This window comes from Hylobates moloch, unplaced genomic scaffold, assembly GCF_009828535.3.
Source record: "Hylobates moloch isolate HMO894 unplaced genomic scaffold, HMol_V3 SCAFFOLD_9, whole genome shotgun sequence".
Classification (NCBI taxonomy): Eukaryota; Metazoa; Chordata; class Mammalia; order Primates; family Hylobatidae; genus Hylobates; species Hylobates moloch.
The window spans coordinates 10014549-10031805 of record NW_026652284.1 but is presented as its reverse complement, the minus strand read 5'-3'; the positions used below and the strand labels follow the sequence as shown (position 1 = coordinate 10031805).

The 17257-nt window shown below is 46.2% G+C and overlaps 1 protein-coding gene across 1 annotated transcript in view; it reads left to right on the top strand.

Annotated features, from left to right (window-relative positions):
- Window positions 1-5737: 5737 nt before the first annotated feature.
- The window catches only part of LOC131384260 (peroxisomal membrane protein PEX14-like), a 40418-nt gene continuing 28898 nt past the window's right edge, over window positions 5738-17257 (top strand). The window contains exons 1-2 of the mRNA XM_058444404.1: window positions 5738-5761; window positions 6044-6091. Of these exons, the coding sequence (XP_058300387.1) occupies window positions 5738-5761; window positions 6044-6091 (72 nt within the window). The remainder of the gene's footprint in view (window positions 5762-6043; window positions 6092-17257) is intronic.

Genomic DNA, 17257 nt, shown 5'->3' with positions numbered 1-17257 from the left:
CCTGGCCATGTGTTGAAATTTTTGATTGGATGCTGGATATTGTGAGTTCAGTATTGTTGAGGTTCTGGATTTTGTGGTCTTTAAAGAGTGCTTAAAGCTTTGTTTTTCTGGGCAGTTTTTTATGGTTTAGTTTTATCATTTCGAGTCCTGTTTTTCAGCTTTGTTAGAGTGGATCTGGATAATCTTTAATCTAGGGATCATTTGACCTCTCCTACCAAGAGGTGGCCCTTCTAGGTCTCTCCTGAATGCCCTGTGAGGACACTCCAGTCTGGCTGCTTGGGACTCATGATTCCGCTGAGAGTTCTAAGAAATGTCAGCTCATAGCTTCTTCATCACTGTGGAGTTTCACCCTATGCATGCACAAATTTTAGTATTCAGCAGAGACCTGAGGGAACCTCCAGGGAGATATCTGGACCACTTTTTCTGCATAGCTCTTTCTTTCTGAAGTCTGTCCTGCAGCTTTCAGCTGCCTTGGCCTCCCTGAACTCTGATCTCTGTCTCTTCAACTTAAGTGGACGGTGTGCTCTGCTGGGGATCCCCCTCTCTCTCTGGGGTCTGAAATACGTCTCCTGGCAGGAAGCCAGAGTGATTTTAGGGTTTAAGTAATTTGTTTCTCTGCTTTCAGGGATTGTAGTCCTGCACTGCCTGCTGTCTAGTGTGTACACACAGTGGTTTTATTTATTTGGCTTAGTTTTCTAGTTGTTTACAGTGGGAGGGCAAATCTGTTCCCTATTACTCCATCGTGATCCGAAGTGGAAATGCATTGGTTGACTCTGAGCAGAGGAGTGACATGAAATAATTTATCATCTCCTCTAATCCCAAATGTGAGGAGGTGGTATTATTCCCGTTATTCCCATAGATGAGGAAACTGAGGCTCAGAGAGATTGAGCAGCGTACCCCCAAATCACTGAGTTCTTAATGCCAAAGCTTGTGTACTTTCTGTCATGCCACTGCATCTCAAAGGATATTGGTGGGATTGAATCTTATTCTTCCCAGCAGAGAACTACACAGACTGGTTTAGGACGTATCTGGAGTCACAGTCACTGGGCAGATGCCGGAGACTGGGTACTCCTAGACCTGGAGCTTCCGCCAGTTGCTCAAATCTGTGAGCTGCTTGTGAGGTTGTTCTTTGTTGGACAGCAGGTCAGGATCTGGGAACGCCTTCCAGTTGGGGAAGGTCAGCGCCTTGGCAGCAGGAGTGAGAGCACCTTTGTCTCTACCAAAAGAAAAGCATTTCTCTCTCTGCCGCCGTAGTCTTTGCCTGACTTGTTTTTTAAAGCAGTTTTCTGCTTTTGCTTTCTTCCCTTCCTGCTCTCCCCATTTGGGCCTCTAAGGATCCTGGGCATGGATTGCCTTAGATCCTTTTCTTATATCGTTACAATAGATGCCTGCGGGTGGTTTCTCAGCCTTTGTTTTGTTTTTTTGTTTTTTTTGAGACAAGGTCTTACTCTGTTACCCAGGCCGGAGTACAGTGATGTGATCACAGCTCACCACAGCCTCAACCTCCTGGGCTCAGTTGATCCTCCCACTTCAGCCTCCTGGGTAGTTGGGACTTACAGGCGTGTGCCACCATGCCTGGCAAATTTTGGTATTTTTTAGTAGACACAAGGTTTTGCCATGTTGCGCATGCTGGTCTCAAACTCCTGGACCCAAGCGATCCTCCCACATCGGCCTCCCAAAGTGCTGGTGTGAGCCACCACGCCCGGCCTTATTTTTTTAATTTTTTAATTTTTTTCTATCATGGACTACCCTGTGAGGATTTCCAGGATCAGTTGGAGATGGAGTTTTGCTACGTTGGCAAGGCTGGTCTTGAACTTCTGACCAGGTGATCTGCCTGCCTCGACCTCCCAAAGTGCTGGGATTACAGGCATGAGCTACTGTGCCCGGCCTGCTTTGGTTTTTTAAACAGCTAGCATGGTGGAAGATTTAAAAAAAATGTTCACAGTGTAGTCCATGATTAAAAAAATAAAAAAAAGACTGGGTGTGGTGTCTCACATTTGTATTCCCAGCTTCAAACTGGGACTGTGGCTCTGGGAAGCCACGACTTGAGGAATTTGGAGTGTTGCTGTTTCAAATTCCATGGTAGGAATATGCATACACATGCACCCTTTTTTTCTTTTTGAGACAGGGTCTTACTCTGTTGACCAAGCTGGAATACAATGGCACCATCATAGCTCACTGCAATCTCTGCCTCCTGGGATCCAGCGATCCTCCTTCCCCAGCCTCCTGAGTAGCTGGGACTACAGGATGCACCACCATACCTGGCTAACTTTTAAATTTTTTGTAGAGATGGGGTCTCGCTGTGTTGGCCAGGCTGGTCTCAAACTTCTGGCCTTAAGGGATTCTCCCGTTGTACCCTCCCAGAGTGCTGGGTTTATAGGCATAAGCCACTACACTTGGTCATGCTTCTTTGTGTGTGTGTGTGTGTGTGTGTGTGTGTGTGTGTGTGTGTTTGTGTGTGTGTGAGACAGGGTCTCACTGTCACCCAGGCTGGAGTGCAGTAGCGTGATCTCAGCTCACTGTAACCTCCGCCTCCTGGGTTCAAGTGATTCTTGTGCCTCTGCCTCCCGAGTAGCTGGGACTACAGGCACGCACCACCACATCCAGCTTATTTTTGCATTTTTTTGTAGAGACAGGGTTTCGACATGTTGGCCAGGCTAATCTCTAACTCCTGGCCTCAAGTGATTTGCCCGCCTTGGCCTCCTGAAGTGCTGGGATTACAGGCATGAGCCACTGCACCCAGCCAGCCATGCTTCTCATATGCTTTAAATATCCTTGGCAGAATATATAAGGAACCAGTGTCAGTGTGGGTCCCCTAGGGTTGGAACGAGAGGGAAGCTTTCTTTTTTACTTTTAATATTGAATTTTCTAAAACAATTCATTTACATGGCTTATAATTTAAAAGGTGCTAAAGGGTTTATGATGAAAGAGACTTATCTGGCATTGTGTACTGTTTGAAGTTTTTCCCTCTGGTCATTACTAGCTGTTCAAGGGATGAACTAATTTTAAGAGCAGTTCCTTGGTGAAAACAATTCATAGTGATTAGTTTTATTTTAGGAAGAAAGTTTTGGGTTAAGTCAGAATGGGGCTTCCTAAATACTAAAGCTGTTTGCTTTTTTGTGTTTTGTCTGGTCAAATAACCTACATTATTATTTATGGGGTAGCATTAAGGTTGTTGCTTAATAAAATGTGGTTTAAACAAAACTTGCTTATTTTGATTAAGTAGAAGGGTTCAAATCCTAATATCAGTTACTATCTGAGTAATCATGGGCAAGTTATTTAACCTCTTTTGCCTCAGTTTCCTCATCAGCAGTAATTTGATATACTTATTGTGAGAATTAAAGGAGGAAAGAGCTAAGTGAATGTTAGCACTTAGTATCTACCAAGTGGAGTAGAGGAAACCCTCGGGAAGATAATGAACGGAAGAATCTAAATAATCCATTCAGCTGAGTTGTTGCCATTGTTCTGTTTTTTTGTTCCCCATTCGTTCATTCATTCATTCAGCAAATTTCTATTGAAGGCCTCCTCTGTGCCTGGCACTGTCCTAGGCCCCAGGGATACAGTGATAAGCAAACACAGGCAGTTTCTGCACACGTAGAGTTTATAATCTGGTGAGAGAGACAGGCATCAGTCTTATAGTCACACAGATGTAAAGTTGCATGTCTGCTCAGGTCCTTGAAGGAGAGGCAGGTGGTGTTACCTGAGTGTGTCATAGGGAGATCTCACCTAGTCATGGATGTCAGAGAAGGAATGCCTCCCCAAGGAAATGTCTTAGCTGGATCTGAAGGATGAATTAAAGGGAAGGAAGGGCATGTGCAAAGGCACAGTGACAGAGAAAGCAAAGGCCAGTGTGTCTGTTGGGGGCAGAAGTGGGGAATGTGGTGCCACTTGAGACCTGAGATGTAGTCAGAGTAGATGTGAGGCCTTGTAGGCCATGCTGAGGTTTTTCTGTCTTCTAAGAGCAATGAGAAGCCCTTAAATTTGTTGTGTTTACTGGGGTGAGGGGGTGGACAAGGGATGGGACAATCAGATTCTCCTTTGGAAATCACAGTCCGTTTGCATCCCAGAATATGAATTGGAAGAGTGCCAGCACTGATGAGAAGGCTGACGCAGTGGTCCAGGCAGGGGATTTTGGTAGCTTGGACTAAAGTGATGGCAGTAGAGATGGAGAAAAATGGATGGATTGTTTCCATGGACTTTTTAATTTTTTTTGAGACAGGGTCTGGCTCTGTCACCTGGGCTGGAGTGCAGTGGTGTGATCACGGTTTACTGCAGCCTTGAATTTCCAGGCTCAAGGGATCCTTCTGCCTCAGCTTCCCAAATAGCTGGGAGTACAAGCGCATACCACCACACTTGGCCCATTTTTATACTTTTTATAGAGACGAGGATTTGCCATGTTGCCCAGGCTGGTTTCAAGCTCCTGGGCTCAAGCACTCCATCCGCCTGGGCCTCCCAAAGTGCTGGCATTTACATCACTCTTCCATGGATATTGAGGAAGGACTATTGGCAGACTTGATGTAATGAGTTAGTTCTGGGAGCGAGGGAGAAAGAGCTGTCTCAAGATAGCCTTTTGGATTCTAGTTTACATCATTTGGTGAAGTTTGTCCCATTCATGCCAAGAGGGAATGCTGGAAGAGGACATATGGGGCAGAGAGGACTGTGAGTCTGCTCCACGGCAGCTTAAGTCCAAGAGGAGGCAGGAAGGTAGTCGAATGTGTATCTCAGAGGGGTGTGGGCTGGAGCTCTAAAGGTTTGAACTTACCAATACCTGGAGCTTTGGGAGGGCAGGAGGCAGGGAGGCAGGGGAAGCTTGCTCAGATTCCTTGAGACTGACCCTCACTTTCTAGATCATTTCCTGCTGGCTGACCTCTTGTCCTGGGGTGGTGAGGCTCTTGGGACAGGACTTCAGATGGAGGGATAGAGTCCTTCACCCAGCAGAGTGCTTGCCACTGTGCTGTATGCCAGCTAATGTGGTAGCAGCTGGGCATGAGGAATTCTTTGGGAACCCTCTGTGGACCGGGCTTCTGTCCTTTTTCAAGGCGGCTTGGCACTTCCATCTGATCTGTAATAGCCAGGAGAATGGAGGCTGCAGGCTGTCTCCTGGGACACACAGATTTCGCTGCACTCGTCTGGATATTATCTGTAGATAGATGGCAATTGACCTGACCATCAGTCACAGTAAACTAATCATAGCTCACTTAGCATCATACCTGCTTGCTTTATTCTTTTGGAGATTTGTAAATTTCTTCAGAATCTGTCTCTACCTCTGCCTCTCCCTTTCTCTAAATTTTGGCCAGATCAGTCAAGGGTCGAAGGCGCCTGTGAGGGTGAGGTAGTGGCCCCAAGGAGGAGGAAACGGGCTAGAGCCAGGGGCTCGGCCACAGTGCTGCCTGCTCTCCTGGAGGTTGGTCTGCTTATATGTCAGCCTGTCACTAGCTTATTTCCAAGAAGGATTTAAGCCTGGGGCTTTCTTTACTATTGTGGGGTGGTGTCCTTAGTGGTAGGCGATAAATAGGAACCTGTGTAGTTTACTGGCTTCTGGGCTCCAGAAACTAGATGCCCAGAGAAAATCCTGAGCGTGGGCAGCTGGGGCCCCCTGGTGGTAGAATCTGGTTCTCCACTGCTGCGCGACTTCTCTTCCCAGTCCCCTGACGTTGGGGAGGTTGCAGAAAGAGGAGGTGTTGTGCTCTCTCTTCAAGCCTTTTCTCTGGACTGTACTCTTCCCGTGGATTTTGTGATGGTCCCCAGCCCTTGCTGCCCAGTAGGTGATTGTGGGCCTTCCTGAGCAGAACCAAGCCTTGTTCTTGGAGTGCTGTGACAGTGAACCCAGAAACAGTCTCTTCATCTTCCCTGGTGAATTCAGACTCTTTGGGCTACTTTTTACAGGTAGTCCACTGCAGAATACTCTCATGTCATGAAAAACCGGTGAGAGACGTGAGAAAGAGGTGCTAGTGTGCATCGTTTGAGAATGGAACATCTTTGGTTTTTTGATGTCCATTGGGTGGCACTGTGATCTTATTTTTGTTTCCATTTTTCTCTGCAGCCAAGCTCTACTCCAGGAAGTGAAAATGTGCTGCCTCGAGAGCCGCTGGTAAGTACCCAAGATGTGTGGTATCACTTTCTAGTAATTAAAATGCCACGCGAGTGAAAAGAAACCTTCTGTTCCTATGGTTCTGCGTCAGTGGTGTCCCTTTAAAAGTAGCTGTTACCTAGAGACTGCCTCTGTCAGTGACCTCTGACTTCTCGCGTGCGGGGATGACTGAGATCTCTCCTTAGTAAAGCCTGGTCCTTTCTAGAACTAAAAGCATCCACCCCAGATGGTCCTGCACCACTTTGTGGCTGATCGACAGTAATTAGTGAGATTCCTGTGCCTGTGGGAGGCTGAGGTGGAGTGAGGTGGCTGGGCTTCTAGATTGTTTGAAGTAGCCACCCTGCTCTGCCCCTCAGGGTGCGAGCACCTCAGTGGTCTTTAAAGAACAGGTAAGCGATGGAATTCTGGTTTTGCCTGGTCAGTAATTGTGTGATCGTCATTCCCAACACTATCTTCTTAGACTATGGGTAGGGAAGAGGCCTACCAAGCACTACAGGTAATTTTCTCTCCCAAGTGGCCAGAGTCCCAGGCTGCCCACCCCATTTTCATTTTTTTTTTGCTTTTCAGGGCCTGCTGTAAATCCTCTTGGCTGGGTAGTAAGACTGGTTCTGTACAAACCAGATAAGTTTGATGGGAGAGCCAGCTCTAGGTTTAACTTTTCAGAGCTTTTTCTTCCTGCGTAGCGATAGCAGGCGTAGGGCTGTACTGCCAAGGCTTTGTTTCAACAGGGCCTGTGGTTTCACCTGTTTTGCTTCACTCCTCTTCTGGCAGTCGTGGGAGGAGATGACGTGAGGGCCTTAGCGGGTATGAACACGTCTGAATTCCAGCGTGTACGAAGGCTTTCCCAGGCTGAGGGCGAGTTGGATCCAGTTGAGCTGTCTGTAGAAAGACCGAGGTGATACAAGCACTTCCGGGACTGTTTCAGGGGAGCAGTGTTGTCATTCGTGTCACCTGCTGTTATGTCACCAGTTACGGGCTTATATCCCAGCACTCCCACGGTGGCCTCGTTTCACTCTTTTGGTATTACCCAGGTCCTTCCTTGAGGTCGTGGTGGGAAAGCCCAGGAGGCCCCGCCTTGCCAGTCTCTCCGGACGTCTGTCTGCTTCCCTCGGACCTGCCTCAGTGCCCCTCAGGCCGGAGTTGTGGTTGTTTTAGACTGAAGTGCAGATTGAACACCATAGGCCGCTGCAGTCCTTTCCTTCCTCTCTCTTTTCAAATTTTGATGTACCCATTTAACTGATCACCGGAGGAATGGCCAGTCCATCTTTTGGGGCTTGATTCGACAAACTCTTTGAGAGCCCGGAGCAGTTGGCCAGCTCACTGATTTCTGGTGTTTGGAGCCCTGCAGACCCCTTGCTCTGCTAGTGTTTCTGTGCCCTGCTCTTCCTGCTGTACTGTGCATCTGCTTGTTGGTTGGTTGTATTTTTATTTCTTTCTTTTCTGGGAGGCCCTGAGCAGTCTTCAAACCCTAGTAGCCTGTGATCGTCCAGAGTTCAGACTCATTCTCTCCAGGCCAACTCCACAATTACCTTATATTTAATTAATATTTTTTCTCCTCTTTACGTACTTGCTGCATAATTGCTCAGAGGAAAGAAAACACATAGCAGCAATTTATATATATATATGGAAGTTGCCTAGTCTCTACACTAAAGGCAAATAATCTTATTCTTTGTCCCAGACTAGATGATCACTTTGAAATAATTTTCCCCTTATTAAAAAAGTAAGTTACTGGTCAGGTGCAGTGGCTCATGCCTATCATCCCAGCACTTTGGGAGGCCAAGATTGGGGGATCACTTGAGGCCAGGAGTTTGAGACCAGCCTGCACAAAATAGAGAGACCCCATCTTTATTATAAATTTTAACATTAGCCGGGCTTGGTGGCTCATGCCTATACTCTCAGCTGCTCAGGAGGTAGAAGCCAAAGGATTGCTTGAGCTCAAGGAGTTCGAGGCTGCAGTGAGCTATGATCATGCCACTGCACTCCAGCCTGGGCAATAGAGCAAGACTCTGTCTCTAAAATAAAACAAAACAAAAGAATAAAAATAAAAGTAAATTACAACAGAAGAAGTTCTATTTGGTAGTCAGTGCGGTGCAGGTGACATTGTGATGCAGTCAATATGTGCATGATTGTTTTGTTTTATTTGCTAGGCAAAGAAGACTTGATTTTCAGTTCTGTCCTCTCTGAATCATAAAAACTGTCTGGAGATTTTGTGGTGAGAAGTGTAATCTTGTAGTCTTTAAACGACACATTCGTGTTTGTAGCCAAATCCGGGCCTTGATTCTAGCAAAGTGGTGAGGCTGCGTGTTTCCGTTTCTAGCCCGTTCAATCCTGCCCCGATCCTGGCCTCCAAATCAAACCAACCCAGCAACATTGACCATCTCAGAGGAGTATTGCTCTCTAATATCATAATGTCATTAGGGATAGAGATTGGTGAACAGACCAGTCTTGAGAAATTCTGCAAACTCCAAGTTGAAATTCTCTGTTGTTGGCAAAACTCCACCAAAGTTAAAATGGCTGGTTACTTTTTTCTCTTTATACTCTCTTCACTGAGCTTTGCCTGCTGAGGCAAGGAGTTCGGACAGGCCTCCAGAGTACAGACCTCCAGCTTCTCCCAGACCTGTGAAAACCTGTGAATTTCCCGCAGACCCTGGTTTTCTAGCCACAGTTGTGTGCCTGTCCTCAGGCCCACACAGAGTCTCTGGATCCAGCTCCTTGTGCTGTCCTGGTAGGACCAAGTCCCTGCCTGGTCTATAGGTGTTGTAGAATGAGCGGACAATTGTCTGCATGGGGTAATTCAGTTCCCATCTTGCTTGGATACTGAAACTTGGGTTAAGTAAACTTTTGAGGTTTCCATTTAGTCGTATGATTTTTGGTTATTTGAAGTAAGCAGTAAATAAGGTTTGATTTACACATCTGCTCACTTGTTTCAACTCAGTTTCTCAATGTTCAGCAATACTATAGCTCATCTACTTTAAACAGTGCTTATGGATTTTGGCTAAACTAGAATTTTAGCTTTTTGCTCTTTGACACCAAGTTCTCTCTAATGGATGAGTCCTTGGCCATCGTCTCTTCCTTTAACTTTTAGGTGTAGGTTCTTTTTGTTTTTTCTTTCTGTCCTCTTTCCTGCATCTCTCCACCAAAATAATCCCAAAGTACAATTTTTTTTTTTTTGAGATGGAGTCTTGCTCTGTCACCCAGGCTGGAGTGCAGTGGTGTGATCTCGGCTCACTGCACCCTCCGCCTCCCGGATTCAAGCGATTCTCCTGCCTCAGCCTCCTGAGTAGCTGGGATTACAGGTACGTGCCGCCATGCCCAGCTAATTTTTGTATTTTTAGTAGAGCCAGGGTTTCACCATGTTGGCCAGGATGGTCTCGATCTCCTGACCTTGTGATCTGCCCACCTTGGCCTCCCAAAGTGCTGGGATTACAGGTGTGAGCCACCGCACCCGGCCTCAAACTACAATTTTTTTATAACTGATGACAGGAATTTCTACTTTATCATCTTTTTCTAGGATTACTATTTTTTTAGTATGCTGAAGTCTTCAAAATAAAGATGCTCTGCAGTTGCAGATCTAGGTTGTATCTCAGTAGTTTTGCTCTCCAAGTGCCAAAGTACCCTCAAGTTTCTTCCTGAGGCTCAGATGGAACCTTGTCCCGGGGGTTCTACCTCATGTATTTGATCTCAGTCCTGGGGAAGCTCATCTACCTTACCCCTGGGACACCCAAGATTTTCTCTTTGGTTTACAAGCCAATTAACCAGAGGCTGATAATCAGAAGGCGTATTTTGATGGATTCAGGGAGCCAGTACTGTGATCTCTGTAAGAATAAGCAAGGCATGGTGGCTCATGCCTGTAATCCCAGCACTGTGGGAGGCCGAGGCGGGTGGATCACCTGAGGTCAGGAGTTCAAGACTAGCCTGGCCAACATGGCAAAACCCTGTCTCTACTAAAAAAAAAAAAAAAGATTAGCTGGGTGTAGTGGCAGGTACCTATAATCCTGGCTCCTCAGGTGGCGGAGGTTGCAGTGAACCGAGATCGCGCTACTGCCCTGCAGCCTGGGTGACAGAGCCAGATTCTGTCTCAAAAAAAAAAAAAAGAATAGCAAGAAGAATAGCTACAGCCAGTTGCCTGTCTGCCAAAGACCTCTAACATGTATTCCTGGCACAGTCTCCTCAGCATTTGTGTCTTTTGTGACTTTTGTGGTTAGAATACTTTGGTGTACTTGTCGGCAGGTTCACTGTGGATAAGTGGTTCTCATTTTTTTTCCCACCAAAACATTTCTTTTTTTGAAACGGTGTCTCGCTGTGTCACCCAGGCTGGAGTGCAGTGGTGCAATCTCCGCTCACTGCAACCTCTGCCTCCTGGGTTCAAGTGATTCTCTTGCCTTAGACTCCTGAGTACCTGGGACTACAGGCGTGCACCACCACGGCCAGCTAATTTTTGTATTTTTAGCAAAGACGGGGTTTCGCCATGTTGGCCAGGTTGGTCTCGAACTCCTGGGCTCAAGTGATCCTCCCGCCTTGGCCTCCCAAAGTGCTGGGATTACAGGCATGAGCCACCATGTCTGGCCCCACCAAAACATTTCTGAAGAATGACATTAACATGCTCATATGTTTCTTTGTGTGCACTCATGTATGCATGTATATGACAATACATATATATTTTATAACATTTAAGCATTTTGTGGGGAAATAACATTGATTTTGATACTGTATTCATGAAAGTGTTTTACAAGCACATGGGTAATGAAACCAACCATTTAGGGATTTCAGGAACTTGTCATTTTCCAGGAAAAATATATAAATATGAGAAACCTAATTTTGAAGTATTAAACATAATTATTTAAAAAGTCTGTAGTGGTTGATTTCTGTGCAGAGTTAGGTTTGCTGAAACTAGTTGTCACTTCCACCTCTTTTTCCTGCTCAGGAATGTCTGTTGGGATGCAAGTGATTGGGGGTGATATTATAGGGATAATTCAAAATCCACCCTACTAGTTTATTTTTATTTACTTATTTATTTTTGAGACGGAGTCTCGCTGTCTCCCAGGCTGGAGTGCTGGAGTGCGGTGGCGCGATCTTGGCTCACTGAAGGCTCCGCCCCCCAGGGTTCACGCCATTCTCCTGCCTCAGCCTCCCGAGTAGCTGGGACTAGAGGCGCCTGCCACCTCGCCTGGCTAATTTTTTGTATTTTTAGTAGAGACGGGGTTTCACCGTGTTAGCTAGGATGGTCTCGATCTCCTGACCTTGTGATCCGCCCACCTCAGCCTCCCAAAGTGCTGGGATTACAGGCGTGAGCCACTGCGCCCCACCCCTATTAGTTTATTTTTAAAAAGCAAATCATTGGCTGAGTGTGGGGGCTCACGCCTGTAATCCTTGCACTTTGGAAGGAAGAGGCGGGAGGATTGCTTGAGTTCCGGAGTTTGAGACCAGATTCGGCAACATAACAAAACCCTGTCTTTACAAAAAATTAAAAAAAATTCAGCCAGATGTGGTGGTGAGTGCTTGTAGTCCTTGGGAGGCTGAGGTGGGAGGACTGCTTAAGCCCAGTGGGTTGAGGCTACAGTGAGCTGTGATCGCACCACTGCACTCCAGCTTGGGCAACAGAGCAAGACTCTGTCTCAAAACCCACCCCCCGTGCCCAAACAGTAAATCATCTACAAAAATTTTGGTGCTTAAACTGTTACTAGCAACATATTCATCAGGGTGCCCCTCACAACTGCTGCAGAGAAACTTGGGGACTAAAATCAAGTATAAACCACAGATGGGCTCATGGTACACTTCACTGAAGGTAACATTGTCATCATTATCAGATCCAGCATCCTGGGCCTGAGATTTAGGCACTTTTCAGAGAGGAGAAAAATGTTGGCTGTCCTCTTGCCTCACTCCTCTCTCATCAACAATATAAAGGTATCAGTGAAGAAAACATTTCTAACACTAGTGTCCGTGTATACTGACTTCTGGTTGGGAGGGTGCCTGTGATTCCCACCTCCTCTGCCAGATCTGCCGAAGAAAGCTGGTAAGAACTGGATGCTGCAATGGATGAACTTGAGCAAAGCCTCATACTGTTTCTGGGTAGTTATGATCTCTAGGCCACTTACTGATTTTGAAATTACTGCCTCTTCCTACTCTGTCCTTCCTATCACAGACAGCAGGTTTATTGCATAGACTAGGCGGTGCCCTTTCTATTGTTTCCTCTTTCAGGTAAATGAAGAGGTTGCTTTCCAGTTTTAAGGTGCCCTTTTACAAATAATTATTAGATGAATCGAAACTCTTAGGAGTAATAATTAAAGAAATGGAATTTGAAAAAGTTATTCAGCTTTGTTTATACTTTGGTTTCCTGGCTTTTATAGTAATGCTTTATATTTGCTGTTGTTCCTGTAATCAGAGGCCCCGACTCTTGGATAAATGGGCAGTGTCCTTATTTTGAGGATGTGGGAGCTGAGGAACTGAGCACTCAGGTGCCTTTTATCAGAGCTACTCAGTGATTGGGGAAATTCAGTTTTCTTTTTTTTTTTTAATGACAGGGTCTTGCTCTGTCACTCAGGCTGGAGTGCAGTGGCACAATCATAGCTCGCTGCAGCCCCCCACCTCTTAGGCTCAGGTGATTCTCCCACCTCAGCCTCCCCAGTAGCTGGGACTACCGGTGCACACCACCATGCCCAGCTAATTTTTTTTTTTTAATTGTGTAGAGACGAGGTCTCACTATGTTGCCCAGGCTGATCTCAAACTCCTGGGCTTAAGTGATCCCCCCGCCTCAGTCTCCTAAAGTGCTGGGATTACAGGTGTGAGCCACCACGCCCTGCCTGGAATGCAGCCTTTAATCTTATCCCTGGCATCATTCTTTCAGAAGAAAAAGTTCTGTTTCCTCCCTTTTCTCCTAGAGGCTTAGGCATGAGAATCACTTGAACCCTGGAGGCAGAGGTTGCAGTGAGCTGAGATTGTGCCACTGCACTCCAGCCTGGGCAACAGAGCAAGACTCTGTCTCAAAAAAAAAAAAAAAAGAAAAGAAAAGAAAAGAAAAAAGATTATCCTGGAACACGTAGGGCACTTGGTTATCTTAACCAACACAACAGTCAATGGTTTTCAAACTGGGGGCTTTTAGATTTATCCTGAGTTTGCTAATCTTAGAGCTCCTTTACATGCCCTACCATTGCTGAAGATGTGATCTACAAAACTTTTATTTGGGCAGAGGAAATAAAACTTCCTCTGTTAAAATGTTTTTCTTTTGATTAATCAGTCATCAGTTTCAAAGAATTTTCATGTAAAAATGTTTTTTTTAAGTGTGATCTAAAGCATAGGTATTCCATGGGGCAGACTCAGGATAAATCTAAAAGCCCCCAGTTTGAAAACCATTGACTGCTGTGTTGGTTAAGATAACCAAGTGCCCTACATGTTCCAGGATAATCTTTTTTCTTTTCTTTTTTTTTGAGACAGAGTCTTGCTCTGTTGCCCAGGCTGGAGTGCAGTGGCACAATCTCAGCTCACTGCAACCTCTGCCTCTGCAGTTCAAGTGATTCTCATGCCTAAGCCTCTTGAGTAGCTGGGATTACAGGCGCCCACCACCATGCCTGGCTAATTTTATTTTTAGTAGAGATGGGGTTTTGCCATGTTGGCCAGGCTGGTCTCAAACTCTTGGCCTCAAATGATCCACCCGCCTCGGCCTCCCAAAGTGCTGGGATTACAGGTGTGAGCCACTGTGCCCGGCCCATTTTCCAGGATAATTGTAATTTAAAATATTTTAGCTCATTGTCAAACCATGCAGACTGATTTTTGGCTTGAAAAATATGATCTTGTAGTTAGTCCCACTTCTGCGCTGTGAGAAACCGCAGGAAGATAAAGTGGTGCTTTTGAGAAGGACGTATTCACCGCCCTTCCTTCTCCCCTCCCAGCTCTCCTTTCTTTTATGGTTTGTAGTTATAACCGAGATTTATGCTTGTTGCTCCACAAGTCTTCTCTCTGCCATTATGAGTTTGTCCGAACAGTCTAGAGACGGGGCCGACACTGAGTGATTCTTGAAGTAAATCTATCCGGGGCACTCCTTGACAGTCAGAGGCAGAGAGGAACTAACTCACAGCCCCCAGTGGAGCAGGAGTCTGGGTAAATTACCCCTGTCAAGAAGAAGACATGCTGCCACTTTTGTGACCTCTTGCCTTCACAGTGACCCTGGGGGCACAGCTCTCCTGTTTGTGTGCAGAGTGTGTGGGGTGGTGCTCTGGGTCAGCGATCATTCCCTTTACCCAGCTGTGTCTGCCAAGAGGCCTTTCTCTCTGTGTTGGCCCAGGCAGGCCCATGGCAAGTGGGTCTTTAGGACCAGGGCCACTTTTTCCAGCCTTATGGTAGCAAGGAGTTGCTGACAATCAAGCATACAAGTTGATTGATTCCTTTTCCTTTCCTTTCCTTTCTTTCCTTTTCCTTTTCTCTTCTTTCCTTCCCTCCCCTCTCCTCTTTTTGTTTCACTCTGTCAGCCAGGCTGGAGTGCAGTGGTGCCATCTTGGATCACTGCAACCTCCACCTCCTAGGGTCAAGCTATTCTCCTGCCTCAGCCTCAGTAGCTGAGATTACAGGTGTGTGCCACCACACCCAGGTAAGTTTTTGTATTTTTAGTAGAGACAGGGTTTCAACATGTTGGCCAGGCTGGTCTCAAAACTCCTGACCTCACGTGATTTGCCCACCTTGGCCTCCCTCCCAAAGTGTTGGAATTACAGGCATGAGCCACCATACCTGGCCTGATTATTTCTATAAATGGTTTCATTTAACTACCATTTACTGATAGTGGATTTTGATGGAGAAGGAGAATAAAGAACAGGTATTAAACATCTTTTAGGCTAGGTATGGTGGCTCACACCTGTAATCCCAGCACCTTGGGAGGCTGAGGCAGGAGGATTGCTTGAGCCCAGGAGTTTTGAGATCAGCCTGGGCAATGTGACGAGGTGCCATCTCTATAAAACATACAAAAATTAGTGGGACATGTGGCTCAAGCCTGTAGTCCCAGCTACTCTGGAGGCTGAGGCAGGAGGATTGTAGCAACCCAGGAGATTGTGATTACAGTGAGTCTGGGTGACAGAGTGAGACCTGTCTCAAAAACAAAACAAAATCTTTTTTCCCCCCCTTTACCATACTTTATCTTTGCTGTATCTCGTTGTCTTGTGTGTACTCTGAAATTTTTATTTAATTTAAATTTTATTTAAATTTTTATAGAGACAGGGTCCCACTGTGTTGGCCAGGCTGGTCTCAGATTCCTGGGCTCAAGTGAACCTTCTCTTTAGCCTCCCAAAGTGCCAAGATTACAGGTGTGAGCCACTGGGCCCAGCTTGTGTGTATTTTTTTTTTTTTTTTGAGACAGAGTCTTGCTCCGTTGCCCAGGCTGGAGTGCAGTGGAATGATCATGGTTCACTACAACCTCCGCCTCCCGGGTTCAAGTGATTCTTGTGCCTCAGCTTCCTGAGTAGCTGGGATCACAGGTGTGTGCCACCATGCCCAGCTAATTTTTGTATTTTTAGTAAAGACAGGGTTTCGCCATGTTGGCCAGGCTGGTCTTGAACTCCTGGCCTCAAGTGATCTGCCCACCTCAGCCTCCCAAAGTACTGGGATTACAGGCTTATGTGTACTTTTGAGAGTCATTTCGAATCTTTTGTGAAATGAAGCAGGGGTATCAATGAGAACATATTTTTAAAAATGTGTCAAGAGCTTGCATTTGGCATCCCTTGCTGTCTGGGCCCCATGGAACGTACTCACCAGGCTCTTGGTGCTCTGAACAAGGCAAGTCCTCAGCCAGTCTCTCCCACACTCATCTGTACCCCAGGAGCTAGTTTGTCCCTAAACCTGTGTACTTGTATTAAATATGATGTAAACAAGTGACCTAAGAGCGTGAAGAGAGGGTTCTGCAAATATTATGTGTTCTTTTTTTGTTGTTTTTTTTGAGATGGGGTTTCGCTCTTGTTGCTGCCCAGGCTGGAGTGCCATGGCATGATCTCGCTCACTGCAACCTCCGCCTCCCAGGTTCAAGTGATTCTCCTGTCTCAGCCTCCTGAGTAGCTGGGATTACAGGCATGCGCCACCATGCCCGGCTAATTTTTTATATTATTAGAGACGAGGTTTCTCCACGTTGGTCAGGATGGTCTTGAACTCGCGACCTCAGGTGATCCACCCGCCTCAGCCTCCCAACGTGCTGGGATTACAGGCGTGAGCCACCACGCCCAGCTATAATGTGTTCTATAAAAAGAAATGTGAAAAGAGGGTTTTATGAAAACTAAGTTAAATGCTTTGCTAAATGTGAATTGCTAAAAACATTGCTGTCAAATTAGGTGTGAGCGAGATGACAGTTAAACATTAGAGGAAGATCATAAACATCTAGAAGGATTCTGTACTTTGATTGCTTTACTGATGTCTTGAAGTTCTTACTTTGCTTTAGAAATCGTGGAGGCTGTGTTATGGGTAGGGTTTATGCAAGAAAGACGTCTGGGAACTTCAGTCTGTGGGCCCACACTCAAAGCAAAGGGCTTGGCTTTACATCAAAAGATCAGCAATGACTGAATGTTTATAGGTTTTCAGTTAATAGAAAACGTTTTCGGTATGTGGAGCGGGTTCCATTTTTGATTCCCTGCTTTAACTGATTTTTTGATTAACCGAACAATTACTAGCTCCGATCACATAGGCCAGGAAGGCTTCTACTCTGTAATATTCTGGCCTCGCTGTTGGTGTCTTTATTTTGGTTACTTTGTTTGATTCCAACAAATTTGTGAGAATTACTCATTTTGCAGTGAGGAGACTGAGCCCAGAGTATTCAAGTTCCTACAGCTAAGAAGTGGCAGGACTGGGATTGAAAGCCGGTGTCCATGCTGCTGAACCTGTGCAGACGGGGAGGGCAGGTATGGGTGCGGTGTGGACCGCGCTGTCAGGCACACTAGCGTACGTGCGGGGCGCCCGCTGCACAGACATAGCTGCAGCCGATGCTCAGTGCTGCCTGGTGATTCTGTACCTCCTTTCTGAGGCTGCTGCCTTAGTGTGCTCTCCGTGGTTGGAGTCTTTTGTGTGCATCTTAGCTGTTGAAAAGGCGCCTATTAATTTATCACAGGTGATGTGTGCCTCCTTGTGCTCAGAGGAGGCGTCTGCACCCATGTACCTCACTAATGACAGGTTATGGGATGGAGAGGAGATAATAGATCTTTT